This window comes from Larimichthys crocea, chromosome XXIV, assembly GCF_000972845.2.
Source record: "Larimichthys crocea isolate SSNF chromosome XXIV, L_crocea_2.0, whole genome shotgun sequence".
Lineage (NCBI taxonomy): Eukaryota > Metazoa > Chordata > Actinopteri > Sciaenidae > Larimichthys > Larimichthys crocea.
This window is the reverse complement of record NC_040034.1, coordinates 8,301,899-8,318,460: the sequence shown is the minus strand read 5'-3', so window position 1 is coordinate 8,318,460 and position 16,562 is coordinate 8,301,899. Positions and strand designations below refer to the sequence as shown.

Below are 16,562 nucleotides of genomic sequence, written 5' to 3'. Positions count from 1 at the left end.
CAGGAACTAATGGCGGGATAGAAGGGGAGGGCCTAATGAGAGACTGCACGGTGTTCCAAAGATTGCAACACAGAATGAGAGACTCATTTCCCATGACTGCATCCAGGTGTCAATGTAAGGTGTGGCATGCTGTTTTGAGAAGATATGATCTTGGGAGAGTGGTTGGTTGCCTATCAAAGCGTTACGTGTGACAGCTTCACAGATAAAGCCTACTATTGTTGGAAATCAGGATCAGGAAAACAAATTTAATATCTTAGTAACTCTAATACTCCCCATACAGGAGCTGGGTCACTTTGTTCCAAAGCCATAGACAGGTCTTAAGACATAAACACTTTTATATCGATTCACAATGGAAGTCATTTTCAGAAATAAAAGCTTCTCCTGTGATCCTCCATTTTCTCCAGAAATCCATTTTTTTTGCACTTGTCTCATACCACAGCAAGAGTGGAAGGCCCACAGGCTAAACAACCATCATCAGCTTCACGTGGCGTTCTTCTGCTATGAATAATGGCTGAGGGCGGCAGGCGGTGTAGCAGTTCAAGATCCGCAGACAAGCTCTCTCTGCTGGATGCCTCCGTTCCAACAGTCCCACCATTCCTGCAGTCACACCAGCAGCATGGCAGTGGTGCTGCTCATCGGGCGTCTTCCCAGCAGTCATTCGACAATTCTCTCCCTCCAGGGAGGTAGCCCATACAGGCCTTGATGGTTAGCCAGAGTTGTTTGTTGGAAACCTTTTCTGTCTACCTCCTTCATCCACTCCTCCTCTTTCTCGTCTCTCTTTTTTCAGTGAGAATGCCTGGTGCTTTTTCCACTTCTCTAATCTAAACTCCCTCCTTCTCGCTTCTCTCTCCTCTCAGAGAAAGCCCAGGGGGGCTTGTTCATATTCTCTCCTCTTATTGTGTTTCATCTTTTTCCTTATGACACAGAACTAGCCCCCCAGAGTATCCAGCTTTCAGCCAGGGAGCTGGTGAAAACGCATGGTTAACCCCATTTTATTCTGTCTATTCAAAGGTTCCCCCGACAAAGCTCTAGTGCTCACAGCAGATAAGAAATCATTCACATAGAGTAGAAGAGAAGGTATGGTCTGCATTCAACAGAAGCAGAAGAGAAGGTCATTTTCTGCAAAAGCATGGCATTTGAAAGGAGCAGCGCATTTCTAAGCAATATGTTGCACCATATTGTGCAACTTGAAAAACAATGGAAGCGCTCACTTACTGAGGCATTTCTATGAAACAGCTGTTGTCAAAGTGGCAGGCCGCTGTACTTTTGGCTGGCTACAGTATCAGTTAGACGGGTTACTTCAAGCTTTCTAGTTTCTGTATAGAACTTCAGGAGATATCATTAGCACAATATTGCAGTAAGCCCTTGTCAATCACACACTTCAGTCATGATGTTATAACAAATTTAATTTAGATATGAGACAAAGCACCCATTATTGTATCACAGGCCATTGCCATAAAGTCCTTGATACTACCAGTCCATATGCATACTGTGAAACAATTTAACGTTAAATAAATGACACATTTGTCAAGAGCAGCACTCAGCTGTGATTTGACTCCAAAGCAAAATGATGTACCCATGCCATGTAATATAGCTGTCAAACGAAGGGGTTATCAACTATAAGGTATGACACATAAAAATGTAAATGGTTAGATGGGGGGGTGGTAGGGAAATAAGGCCCTTGCTGTTTCTGCAATGACCTCATCTCTCTTTCACCACACTCTTGCTCTATTTCATTCTCTGTCTCTCTATCTTTCATTCTCTCATATCGAGCACACACTCCCACTGCGTTTCTCAAGCACATGCTCCCTCATCCTCGGTCACCCTAACCACCTCATTTCTCCAGCCCTCCCTCCTCTCCAACTCTCACTCTGTGCGTAATTCAATCATCCCAAGGAGATGGATATCCGTCCCCTAGGAGCGCTTACGCTCTCCATTTCCTAAAGCGCTTGATCAGATTAATTGATTGTCCCCCTCCCCATCTCTGTGCCCCCTCTGCCGACTGAGGCTGGTGTGGTGGCGGAGGGTGTACAGAAATCAGGTTTGCATTGATATTTTTATAAAATGGCTTTTTCCTCCTGCCCCCAGACAGACCCATAAAAGGACAAAGGGGAATAGATAAAATACATGAGCCAGGAGAAGAAGGGAAGTGGGGGCGGGGGGCAACATGGGAGGGTGGAAGCCTGCAGAAATAGACAGACAGGATTTATAAAGAGGACAAAACACAACCCGGAGCGTACAGGAGACACAGAGCTGAACAGAAGATCAAGGGACAAGATAAAGCAGATAGACGATCAATGAAATGAAATAAACAAGGCTGTTTAGGAGGTGAATAGTACATGTGGGGTGAGTTAGTGTGCATGTATCTGTGTAGCATGATGTTTGGCTACAAGCCTGCAGAGCACAGCAGAGGGTAGAGATGGGAGAGTCAAACCCAGCCCCACAGGGAACACAGGAAGACCTCAACTCATCCATTATAACTGAGAGCCAAGCGGCTGCCATGTCTCCTGATTGCTGAGTCCCTGTGGAGCTCTCTCTCTCCCTCTCTCTTTCTATCTATCCCTCTTTTTGTCTCCCCCTCTCCCTCTCTATCTCTCTCTTTTTGGCACTGGGGATCGCAGTAGATTACGGTGCTGTTCCAGGCCTTTGGCTTCTACGTTATGGCGAAGGCCAAATACACACACAAACATACACACGCTCATGCACACACATAGAAGCAAACACACAAACATGAAGGAACACAAATACACAAACAGGGATAGGAACTCACTCCTCTCTCTCTCTTATCTATCTGCCGCACATGTTCCCCATACGTGTAAAGCTTTTACCTGAGCGCGCCATTACAGCTGAGGCTTTTACCTCTGGAGAGCCAAATTACCTTTCAGATACAACCTTCCCTTTTTCAACTTGCCCTTGACATTTCGTTCACTTGCATTTCCCCCATACCTATAGGCTCAAAGACACACTATAAAACCACACATACACCAGCACACAGGCAAGTTGCATGTCCCCAGGCTCATAATTCGGAGTCACTTAGACCTCACACATTTTCTACACCTTTTTCCTCTCCCTCTTCAGTACCTTGTATGTTCAACAAAACTATATATGCTTGCAGGATAGAACACACTGCTCAGGTAGGCTTGTACTGTAACACACCACAGAGTTAACTGTTTTTTTAAGCTGCAAAGCATACTCAGCAATAACAGGCAAGGTTCACTTTACATTTGTTTTACTAAGAAAGAAAGATTGCTTCTATAGGGGATAGGGAAATATTCATCCAATAACACAATAATAGTCCCAGCTCTCCACTTATTGCCATCTGAATTAAAATAAATATAGAGACTCCAATGTATCCAAACACAGGGTGTTTGAAACCATAAAATATGGTTAGAGCTGCACAAATAATTGTAGATAATTAGAAATTGATGTTTTCTGCTTCCGCAATTAGTCACATACTTTATCAAGACCACATTATGCAATATTTTTGATTTAACATTGATTTCAATTACTCCTTGTTACAGTATTTTGCTCTTGCTAACTCACATTTATCGTTCACTTTTTCAAAACTCTTCACGCAGTCAGCACAACAGAAGTCAATGTGGATTAAACTGCGGATCACTTTTCGTTGCTTTCACGCAAAATGCATACAATGGCCACATATTTCACATTTCATGAAGTGCTTTTCCCACTCAGAGTCAACCATCACCAATCCCTGCACTCAATTTTACTCAAATTTACATACTGTTTTGCAAAACTGTTAAATTTACATTAAACATTCTAACATAACTAAAAAGTAATAAAAAGGTAAACATGCATAACCTTGATGACCTCTGATAAACTGGCATCAGTTAAGGAGAGTGAAGAGAAATATGTTGTGTAATTGGACGAGATAATGTGGCAGTTCATCATTCTCTTTTAGTCACAGAGTGATGTACAGCTCATCCCAGGACGGAGCCACTTTTCCTTCCACCTTACTCCCCATCCCTCAACCTCCTCGAGGAAATCTTTTCCTCATGGAGGTGGAACGTTTATGACCCCCAGTCACATTATCAGTTGTCCCTCTTGGACACAGTGAATGCTGGATGTCTGGACATACCTGCAGAAGATTGCTAGTGATGGATCAGGCATACAAATTAAGATTCTTTCCCTGGTGTTTTCGAAAGAGGACTTTAAGGTGTGATATGAATGAGGACTTGTGGCCATATGAAGAAAACAGGTTGACTAGCACTTGTTGAATTTCTACATCTGCGTACTGCACATGTGTGTGTAGTGAATATGTATAATTTTGCATTGCCATACTGGAGTTACTTCAGCGTAATTCTGGCATTTTGTGCAAAACAATGGCAAAACGTAATAAAGCTTAATGAAACACAGCAACATTTCTGATTTGTTTCTGTGACATACATATAGTAAGGCAGCACAATGCCTGCAATAAAGAAGTCTTAGCTTATGCTAAATAAACAAGTAAATAAAAGATACTTTGACACAGAAAATAGTGTTACATATTGTATTGCTACTTATTGTTATTGATTTTTATGGTCATTATATACTGCTGGGAGACAAATGTTGTCAATGTTTGAGTACAAGAGTTGATTCTGAGATGTGTATGAAGTGGGTTGTGGAAGTTTAGGTTGCATTATTGCATTTTGAATGCAAGATTAACGGTCCTGTTGAGCTGCATGTATAAAGAGAAGAAAAAATTGCCTTGAAATGTGAGTTAGCATTTTTAGAAAACGGTTGGTATCTGCTGATCCCACTGAGAATTAACACAACACTCAATGCAATTATATGCAAGTTATAGGAAAGAATGCTAACACATGCCAATTTTACGCATCATGAAGTGGTTCTCATGGAAAGCATGTAGCCAGTTATATTTTTCAGGAGTTAGCGGGGCCAACTAAAACTAAAGCATGAGTGAATAGGTCCTTACATTTCACAGGTAGTAGTGAAGAACTTTCTAAAACTCAATTTTGCTTTTTTCTGCTTGATGTGATTAAATTGTGCAAATGTATAGTGACAAGTATTTGATAAACCGTAGCATATCAATGCATCGCTGCATAGTCAACTCTCTGTCATTTAGCAATCAAAGCAGTGACTTTCCAAGCTTTTAAGAGTAACTTCCAGTGTTTTTTTGTACTCTGGGTGTGTTCAGTACTCTTGCACTACGGGTGCAGATGCAACAGAGCATTTCTGACATTTAATCAGACCTGCTTGTCTATTTCATGGTCATATTGGCTGTTTGCTGCTGAGCAAAGGCAAACATCTATGGGCAGCATCTTTGTGGGAGGGAAACACTGAACTACTGACCTGAACTACTACTGACTTATCAATGCAGACAGTCAAACTGATACACAATACAGTACACACATACGTACACACTGTGTATGCTTGAGTACTCAGCCCACAAACTAAATCAACACCATTTATTTTTCTTTCCGAAAGACTCTCTTTCTTTCTTACTTTCCCCAGACTTTTTATTTGCTAGGGGGCTGAGCTCTCAGACTGGGATTGATCCTGAGTTGCCGTCTTGAACCTGTGCCCTGAGGGCAGCTCAGTGCAAACACGCAGCAGCCCCTCTCCACTTACTCCAATTGCGGTTACACTCTCTGTTACACTTTTCCCAGATATAAACCCACACAACAGATGCACACAGTTGAGTGCCGACCATCTCCACCTGGAGTTCTTTAAACAAACAGAAGGATGATAAAGACTGACTTCAAGGAAACGGTGAGTGTGTTTTCATGTGCATTAGTATCCTTGTTTGGGGCCTTATGCTATTTTGATTCAGGAAAAGGTGCACATATGGAAAATGAAATACCTGGTTACTCATATTCCTGCAGACATGATCAAAACAGTATCCACATTTGCCTGCAGGTGTGTCTTGATTTCTCACCATCTGAGCCACTATGAGATCAGAAAACGGACACTTAAAAAAAATAGCGTGCCCGGTAAGTCACCTAGTTGAGTACCACCTCAAGGCTGAGTCCTTACCACAGCAGCCTAAGCTCGGTCTCTCTCCTTGATTTCCGGTCTATCTGTGCTGTCCAATAAAAGGCACAAAACAACATTCCATAGACAGTTCACAGTCAGAGTGCAAACTCAAAGAATCACAATGGGCTTCGCTTTGAACTCTTTCATTGAGAAGGATTTTTAAAAATGACTAGATGACTAAAATGTGTAGTATTTGGGGAAAATCAATAAGCATAACAGCTGCATTGGATATGACAGCAACAATTTCATACACCATATCCCATTTGCTGAGTGCTTTTTCAGGGGCATAGCACAAAAAGAAATCCATTATTTTTTCCAAACCCAAATATTCATTTGAACGTTTTACATAAATAATTCATAGAGAGAGCTTTTACATTGTTTTCACCTGAAGACAGACAACTAACTAGTGAGAAAGCTCACTCACCCACCCACCCTTTCTTCTCTCTTTGAAGTAGGAAAAAAGGGAGGAAAATGGTATAATTTGTTTGATTCATTTATCATTGCTTACTATGAATAAATGTCATTAAGAGTGGTTGCTGCGCGGCGGTTGTGAAGTTATGGAATAGCTGGCAGCATAGTGGGAGCTGAAATATAGCAACATGGTGATTAGAAGAATGCATCCATCCCACACACACTGTGCCAGTCAGGAACCTAATGGCTCTGTGGAGGCTCATGTGTTGAAACACACACACACACATAAAGTACAAACACAAATACATATACAATTATTCCCTGTGTTTTGCTGCGACCGCCCTGAGTTCCTATAGTGTTGGTGATTGATGGATTTTGTGATTGGTGCTGGGAGACAGGTGGAGCCTTCAAGTGAGCTAATCTACACTGCCTCCTACAGGATAACAGCCCACACTGGACCTGTGAATATGTGAGAAACTGTCATCATCGCCTTCAGCTGAGATGACGATAAATGGTGTTTGCATAACACCTATCATTTGCATAGTTTTCAAATGCAGCCACCACAACTGTTTGACAGCAACGGTGTATTCAAACAGCAAATTGTGTGCAAGAACTAATAAATCTCAGAGTTGTGTGTGACTGTAAACAATAAATTCTTGTGTTGTGTGTGAGATATTTTCATTGTGGCCTGACTGAGGGTTTTTATTTGCAAACCTTTGATTAGGCACCTAATAGCTTTACTTATTTATTGGTATTAAGAGTCTCAAAGCCCCCATCGCCATTCTGATATACAATGTTACCTGATGACAAATCTAGCATCCTAGTCCTTTTATTAATACTGTGTGAAAACTGTAAGCATTAGTTACGAGTGGGAAGCGTCTCTACCTTCCATGCAATGCGGTTTCCTTTGGCATCATGCTCCAGTGCCATCGGGAACTCTCCACGCTCATAGAACTTGCGAAAAGTGGTCGGTTTGGAAGGTCGCTCTCGAAAAGCCCCCGCAGCTGGGGGACCCACCACCTGGTCAGACACAGAGGAGAAAACAGAAATGGAGAGAAAGGAGTAAAATGTAGAAATACACAGAATGAGACACAGACACAGTAAGTGAAAGTGTTGTTTTATGAAATCAGAATTGACTGTGTTTTCTCCTACAAGAATGGAATCCTTCTCACTGCCTTTCCTTAAAAGTAATTCAGGGAGACACATGTGCCTGCTTCTCGGCTCCTCCAAGGAAGGAAAAACACAGATAGTGTGCACGCGTGTGTGCTCTTGTGTGTGTGTGTTGGCCCTGTAGCCAGAGGCACTGCCAGAGGCATTGTTAGGATCATCTTTTCTCTGCCTCCATATTGGATATGTGCTATTACTGTGCCACTGAAAGCCAATGGGACTCTTTTCACATCAGCCACAGTGTCTGCTGCTATTGTTGGGGGGCAATTGGTGGGTGAAACTATACCGCAGATGTAAGTACATAGTAACCATACAACAGATGTAAGTACATCGCTAGGAAGCAGAGAGAGTGAAGGTTTTGAGATTAGAACAAAAAAAATGGTGTTACTTAAATTTAAGATACTACAAGGATGATGTGTTCTTATATTTAAGCACCCTAGAAAGGACCAAGACCCGCACAGAAACATTCAGAGAAGGAGGAGACCAAAATTTCTCCATTGAAGATCCATCGGTGAAATTGTTGAAGCGGGAGACACTTGTGTACTTGAGGAATTTGGATTTTATTTGATTGAAAACATTAGAGCTGTGCAACAGCATGTTGTAGTGGACGAATGACAGAATGTTGGAGCAAATCTTTTCCCTGTCAGCGTCCCTTGTGTGCATCCCCTGCCATCTGTGTCGCGCTGCCACATGACTGGCAGATGTGTTGCTGTCATTAATCCTCAGATTACCACCCATTGAGAAACAGAATTTTGCCACAGAAGCCCACAGGCAGAGCAGAGTGAGACTGGGATGTGTTATTTTTGGCAGGACTGCCTAAGACGGTAGTGCATCTTGAGAGATTTTACAGGGTTTTAGTCTATTAATATGATGCTACTCAGCCGTAGTTTTTTTTTTTTTTTTATGTTACATCATTCACTAGTGTTGCCTGTTTGTTGCATAATTCAAAAACAAAATAGATACAAAAAGGCCTAGAACCACAAATGTAGCTGAAACCGCCACCAAGGAATGATGTAACATGGAACAAAGTTTAAGTTACACGTGTGACGGGGTGTAGACGGTGCCAGCATATCTAGGCTCAAGAGAAACACAAAGAGAGGAGAAACTATTATGAGGGACCCTGAGCGAGTGTCTCCGAGCACTCACCGCATTCAAGCAGCCCTAATCCACCGTGGGATTGCAGCGCAGTCATTTCAAATGAATCTGTTTGGAGCATTTGTTTACCATGCCAGGGAATACTGAATAATATTATGCTGAATTAATAGGCACAGGTTTGTATACCTGCAGGAGAAAGACTACCTTAACAAAATGTCTGTGACTAACAATGCATGTAAAACACAAGAAAAAGGCTTTTTCAGTATTGCCTACTGTAACAGCCTAAAAGAAATCCATCACAACAAATTATACATGTTTGCCTGCTGCTGTCTTTTAAGTCTCGTCTTTTATTTTGGGTATAATTTTAGTTGCAATGGTGTGTTCATCATGTACGCTGACAGAAAATCAGTTCATTTATTGTTTTATAAAATTCATGCACTTCTGGAAAGAGACAGTTTTTCTTTTTCTGTATTAGATTTTAATCAGTTTCTCAATAATTGCTTGAATTGTTTTGACTTAACATTGTCATGAATAGTTCAGTGTCGGTATTAGAATAGTATTCAGTATTAGAATACTGTTTCTGCCTTGTCACATCAAGCGCATAATATAAGTTAATCCAAGAACTGAATGCCTTTTATTGTATAATTTAGACCTTGTGAAATATTATTTGTTTGTTTTTCCTCCATTCTCGGCCTGTCTCTGTTCATTCCTTTCAGTGCGGGAGTTGTTTTGCAGCCCTCGTCGTGGAAATAGGAAGCTGTAAAGCTTGCGAGATCAGTGCTGCTCCAGCCTGCAGGAGTGACAAAGCCCTCATATCCAGGTAGCTACAACGGCGGTTGAGCCACGCTGCACAGGGAGGCTAAAAATAACTCAGACTGGGCAGCGAGGAGAGAATGAACCCAGACTGCATTGACTGGCTGAACAGCTTTTATGGTCAGGAATGATGACGGTGCAGTCACTTCCAGGCCTGTGCTCATGGCTGAGATGTTGAAAGCTTCACAGCTATTTTCCTGTTTTCTCTCCAATTATCGTCACTAGCAGACAACACACACACAAACAGCCGGAAAGATACTGAACCTATACCGTACATGCATGTATAACAGCGTATTGTCTTGTGGCTCTGCACACACTACAAAAAGCCGAACATGGAGGCACCTTCCTCCACTACAGATGTGGACTGCTGTTTCTAGCAGCTTAAGGAGATTGTATAGAAATAGCATTGTGCGGAGATTATCACTATCACCTGCTGGCTTGCTGATGTGATTCCAATGATCTGACTGCTCCTGTTCTGCCATTCATGACATTTGGGTGTAAAGCCTCTGCATGCTGAGACAAAAAAACACTATCACTGAATCTCAAAGCAAACGCTTAGACTGGCTTGGGAGGTAGTTTCCTCTGTTTTGTAGCCTTCTGAGAAGCCACATTGTGAGCAGTAACATCTCTAAGTTCTATCTTGTATGGGTGATCACGCATTTGTGTTAATATACTACTGCTGATTTTGTTGTGCTGTTAGCCAGCGTGTCACATCATTCTTTGCTCGTGCACATTTAATCACTGAATGTTTTGTTCTGTCTTCCCCTACTCTGCTCGCATTTTGTTGCCTTTAGGAGCCACAAAGGTTGTTGGGTGTTATATGAAGTGGTAAGAGCCGCCCCATGCAGTGCAGCACACCCATGTGTAATCCTAAATCCATCCCAATTCTAAAACACTGACATAAACACAAACACAGACAGTGAAAACGACAGAAAAAAAGAAACCGATAACATAGGCCTATAGAAGCAGATAACACCCCGCCCCTCAGTGGAGGCCATAAAGCGAGCCTGTGAGGCGACAGACTACAGAACAGAGATAGAGGTGGTGTAAGGCAATAAAGGTAGGAAGTGTCTGTTTTGTGTGCCCCTGGTGCACACATCAGGGAGTCATAACAAGGCAGTACTGGTCAGATGAGCTCCAGGCTGTCATTTCTCTCCTTCGCCTTCACTCTGCCTCTAGATCTGTTTCCTCCCTAATGCTGTTGTCTACTCCAACTAGCTCCACCGTAAACCTGGCTGCTGCAAGACCCACAAAGGCAACACAAACATGCACTCGCTCACACACCACACATGCTGAGCTCCCCATGGGCAAGCCCCTGCAGAGGTGATTGAGCACCGGCAGGGCCTCATGCTCCTGCCATTTATAAAAGGTGTCGCCACAAGAAACAGAGATGCTCCCTCTAACCTTATTAGTATGGCACCTCCATGGCTCTCTTGCCTTATTTTGACACACAGAGCGGGTGGGGCAGTCAAGAGGCTCAAGAAAAAGATGAAGAAAAAAAGAAATTAGGAGATAAAGGTGGAGGGTGAGATAGTCCAACGAGAGAGACAGACACAAGAACAAGCTGAGAAGGGGACAGAGAGTGACAAAATCAAGAGCTGGAGCATGGAGGAGGGTGATGGAGGAATAACAGATATGACAGGAAGAGGGAGAAGGGGAGACAAGAGGTGTGGCTCATCAATTCTGAGGGTGAGTTCAGTGTGGCGGGGCTGCTGCAGCATGTAGGTGATCCATCACCATGCCTGGGCCTCCAGCTCCAGCGCTCTCTCCCTCATCTCTCCATCTCTCAGCCTCTATACCACCACCCCAAAACACCTCTGAATACCTCTGATAGATGTCTGGTGAAGGGCTGTCAATTTATTGTCAACCCTGCATTGCCATCACTACTGCACTTCCTCAAATGAGGCCCTCGTTAATCTCCTTTTTCATTTCTATCCATCACCCTTCTGCCTCTTGTCTGTTGGGGAAAAAATGCATTTTGTTGCATTGTATTCGTTGGGGAACAATGGTGCCACTGCACGTAGGTGCATTGCATCACCTGTTTACTGAGGCAGCAAAGGGGGTAGGTACCCGTTTGCCTGCTCGCTCGCTTGCTCTCTCTGCATTTCACTGCTGTTCTCGGTTGAGAGGTTACTGAAATCTAGCTCTGTACAGAAGGCCGCCTTTCCTGAGGGAGGCAGCAGGGTAGGTGAGTCACACAGGATGGAATAGACAGGCCGAGGCTCTCCTGATAAGGTCAGCTTGCACATCACTGCCACAGGCAACAAAATTAGCTCTCTTTATTTACAGGGCATTTTCCGCCATAGCCCAGCCTGCTGCCTGCCCGCCTGCCACCGGGAATACAAGCAGTTCTGGAGATGTATGTTTTGTTCTTAAACTGCATTTAAATGAACAAGACACAGACAAAATAATGGAGGTATTTAGACTGTTAGGGAATCTCTGCTATATGGTCAAACAATCATTCCTAACAGGATATTTCTGCTTACTCATTCCCTCTGCAGGGCAAAACAGAGACTGGTGGGAGGCTGATTCCTTTCAGAAGAATAAATCTGCAATATTTGTGCAGCACTCCATTAATTTCTCATGACCAAACAGCAAGAAGTGCAATCAGTCTGCGAGCGAGTTTCATTATGTGCAGAAATTAGCCCTGTTCTGAGAGACAAGGTCGGATGAGAACAAATGAGTAAAGAGCTCTCACTGGACGGGAAAACCACAGACTGATGAAAGGTAACAGAGTCTTTTGTTCAGAGCTCACAGGACCGTAGAGGTGTGCTTTACAATTGTCACTGTGTCAGAGGCTTTTACATCAACTGTACTGTGCACCCAGGCACAAGGGCAGGAATGTTTGTAATGAAAAATGACGACACCGCTAGGTTAAGACAACACTACACACCTTGTGTCACTACAAAGACATGAGGATGAAACAGGTGACAGCCACCGGCTATTGAATTGGGAGCAAGAGGGATAACTTTAAAGAAAAACTTCAAAAAGAAGCTTCAAGCACTGAAGAGCGCCCCACTGTTCTCTGTCTCCTCTAGTTTAACCCCATCACTTAAAAGAACAGCATAGACACAGAGATGTTAACAGGATGTGAAAGAAAGAGTTTGAGATAGGAGTACGAGGGGAGGAGTGTAAGTGAAAAAAGCTCTGTGTGAGTGAGAAAAAGAGAGTGAGTATCTCCCAACGAGGGAGAGAGAGAGAGAGAGAGAGAGAGAGAGAGAGAGAGAGAGAATGAGTATTTTCCATCTTCTCTGTGTGGCCCACTTATCAGCTAGGCAGCAGGGCAGCCTCGTGCTTACAGAGCCCTATTGGCTGATTCATATCACCAAACCACAGTTGAGATGATGGCTCAGAGTGAATCAGCCTGCATGGGAAAGGCAAAATATAGTAGCTCTTACTACTTGTCAAGTGAGCAGCAAACCACATGCACTGCGTCCAGGAGGCTAAACTAGCACATTGCTTAACTTACACAAGTCTGATGCATTTCAATGTGCGTCTACACTGATAAAAAACCATGTAAAGAAACCTGTATACAGTACACTACACGTGGGGCTGTGTTCACTCATACACTTTGTCTCATAGCATTAGTTATAATAGTTATGATTAGGGCTGTGCAATTAATCGAATTTTGATCACGATTTCAATTTTGTTGTCGTTTTGTTTGGTGTTCAACAACAGTGAGTGAGACTGAAAGTGAATGAGAAGAATCCGACGAGAAGCAGAAGCACATAATGTGCAAGATTTGCTACAAGGTAACAGCTGCTCCTCTTGGTAACACTACAAATTTATTCAACCATCTCAAACAAAAGCACAAAGTCACTCACCACGAATTAATAAAGAAACAAAAAGACAAAGCCAATGCCACAACCAGCAAGACGTCAACGCAAACTCAGTCATCGATCACAGACACATTGTTTAATGCGACTCCTTATCCGACAAGTTCGGAGAGGCACAAGACATTAGGCTACGTTTACACATAGCCTGGTATGTTGAGAAACAAATATTTCCCTCCCTCCGTTTTCCAAAATAACATTGCGCATCATTTTCAAAAAAGTTTTCGTTTACATCAACCCGCATAAATACGCCATCGAGCGCCATCATAACTATGTTATAATAGTTTATTTTGGATACATTTATGTTTTTCTATGCCTTATTTAATGTTCCATAAAGTATATTAATTTCATTGATTTAATGCTTTATACATTGCAAAACAGCTGTAAAGTACATATTTGTAGCCAAAATTTATTTTCAATTTGAATATTTTGCATAAAGAATCAATAACAAAGTGTATTTTGAGAGAGAAAGAGAAATGCTGAATAAATGCATTGTGAAACTCAAAATTAATCGTTGAATAATCGTGATTTCAATATTGACCAAAATAATCGTGACATTGATTTTTTCCATAATTGAGCAGCCCTAGTTATGATCGTAGCTGTAATGACTCGATAAGATCAATTTGAGGTAACACCTAGATATAAACAAATAGCACAGTCTTTTTGTTATTGTTTACTACAACATAATGTCGATAGAAAGAATTACCATGGACATGGATACAAGAAACATGTACTTATGCACAAACATGTCTGACTTCTGTTCAATTGGTGCAATTTGTATGTAGTTTATTTTCTTTAGTGATGTTGGCTCAACATTATGGATTAAAATGTCATGGTTAGGGTTAGGGTTTGGTTTAGTAATCCAAGTAACTCACTTGCCTGACCAGGGGAGTGGTAAAAAAGAAAAAAAGAATTAAAACATGTTTCTCTGCAGAGTGGATAACAGAAGTAGCCAAGAAATGAACATCTTACTTCATTCTCATCTCTGTTGAGAGTTGATTGCATGCAAAGTACCAATTGGGCACTAGTGAAAAACTGATGTCAAGTAAAGACAATAAAGTGTAAGAGCCAAAAAGCAAGTGAGTATTACAATTATCCTGAAAACAGGAGTTTAGTTGGGTGGCGTTGCAGGATGCAGGCAAAACTCCAACTATGTACTGCATAGTTTGCTTCAAGTTTGAGAGCAAAAAAAATAACCTTGACATTGAATACTGTACATCATCGACGTGTCAGCAAAGCGAACAAAGCACATTTTCTAGTGGCTCGTCGTGGTTGTTAAGAGAGCGCGGGCATGCACTGATCCACTGCTTTGTCTTTACAGCCCCAATCAGTGACGACACCTTAAGGTATTAAAACGTTGTGCTGGGCCATGAAATTAATGAGACACAGAAGGAAAACTACATCCCTGTCCTGCTGCAGTTGCCACTTCTGCTGCTGAGAAAGAAGAATTTAACTGTCCTCCCAAATTTATTCATCAAATAAGTAGCTTCTTGTCAATAACCATCCTCGTAACTGCATTTAATTTATGGCGGACAGAACACCACCTCAAAGAATATTAATGTTCCTGAAGTCAGTAACGACATGCTTTGCTTTAGAGTGGTAATATGGGTGCTGACTACACCTCAGAATAGCTGCATGACTCATGCAAAAGTTTAAACCTAAGTTTTTTGCAGGTAGTAAGGAGACAGTCAACTAAGCAGATAAGAAGGCAGTCATAGAAATAAACAGCACGACTGGAAGATGCTGCTGAGAAGGGCAAGCAGCCTGGAAGAGATAGACAGTGAGATAGGCAAGCAGGTGAATGTATTTGTGACCACACACTTAATTGAGGAAGCATCACTGTGAGCTGTGGAAGGTTTGATTTGGCAGCAACGGGTCCACAGGGGAAGGAATTGGAGACAGGACACACCCAGAGCAGCAGGAGGCCATCGATTTCACCACAGAGCCACAGACAGACAGCCGCAGTGATGAGAGGGGAGAGAGCAGGTCCGTCTGCAGCCTTCCCACACCACCCCACAGCCACACACACACACACACACACACACACACACTTTCACAAGTGTCACAGGTAGCCCGGTACTGACAGATCCCTAAGGAGCGGAGGGAGGCATGGGAAGATAAGCAGACTGCACATAGCAAGAGATACAGGTTATACCTCTGATATGGGAATATTGTTTAACAGTGAAGAACATTATCTAGGTGATTAGTATGTATTGCAAAATGAACCAGAGGCCTTTGGTCTTATCACACGTCCAGTGTGACTTTCTATTCCTGGAAATCAGTTCTGCTGCCTGTAAGGCTGTCTGTTAAAAATGATGCTGGAGGTTTGCTTACAGAGACACCATGCAGAGACCAAAGCCTGGCGTGGTCTGAAATTTGACCTTTACATAAATTAAAGAGGGGGAAAGCACACTGAAGGCTACATCCCTGCTAGTAGATACCCAAGACACACAGTCTGCCACAGTTGCATGCATCCAGTCCCACAAACACACACACACATATCCCCCATACCTAAAATGCATTCTTAATCCTACATTTGTTTATTCTACAGACTAAAAGGGGAAACAGGGCTGCTAGCAGAGGTTGTTACCGGAAACAGTGAGTGATATATGGAACACAGGTTTGTTATTTAGATCTCCTGCAAGGATAATGTTCTGAGTGAGAGTCCAGCCTTCGGATTAGCCCATGAAACAAAGAACAAAAAAACACTTGTCCTTGTGTGCCTTTAAAACAGGCGACTTCTCAGACAACTCAAATCTCACACTGTGCTTGCTGCAGCAGATCTCTCAGTCAGAGAGGCGACACTTTTAGCTGAGCTACAGGGAGGCACTTGCACAAAGAGACACACATACACACAAACAAACAAATAAAAAAGCTCAAGCAAAAACATGCCCAAGGCACTTTGTGGCAGCCACCCCTTGCTTTTATTCAGAGAGCATGATTCCTGTGAAAGTCAAAAAGATCTACTTCATTTTTATCTAGCCGTGCTCCCACAGTCCATTCATCTACACATCTATCTACCCAATCACCGCTCCCACTTTAACACTACTTGCTCTGCACTGCAGCCTGCTGATGCTCTGACAGGTGTCTAGGCTATTAGCCTAAGCCTTTCTGTGCCACCTCCTCAATCCCACAACACTTATGACAAGCATAAATCAAGACTGTGTGAATGAGCCATAGTGAATCCTGGGCTGGCTACAATAACAGCATCATTGTCAATACGATATAGCTTATGGTTGACGCTGAAGATCT

At 42.6% G+C, this 16,562-nt stretch overlaps 1 protein-coding gene across 2 annotated transcripts in view; it reads right to left on the bottom strand.

The window, feature by feature from the left end:
• The window catches only part of pacrg (PARK2 co-regulated), a 122,553-nt gene that overhangs the window by 95,177 nt on the left and 10,814 nt on the right, over nucleotides 1-16,562 (bottom strand). For both annotated transcript variants that reach the window (XM_027275222.1, XM_010757016.3), the window contains exon 2: nucleotides 7,288-7,422. In XM_027275222.1, coding sequence (XP_027131023.1) covers nucleotides 7,288-7,422 — 135 coding nt within the window. The remainder of the gene's footprint in view (nucleotides 1-7,287; nucleotides 7,423-16,562) is intronic.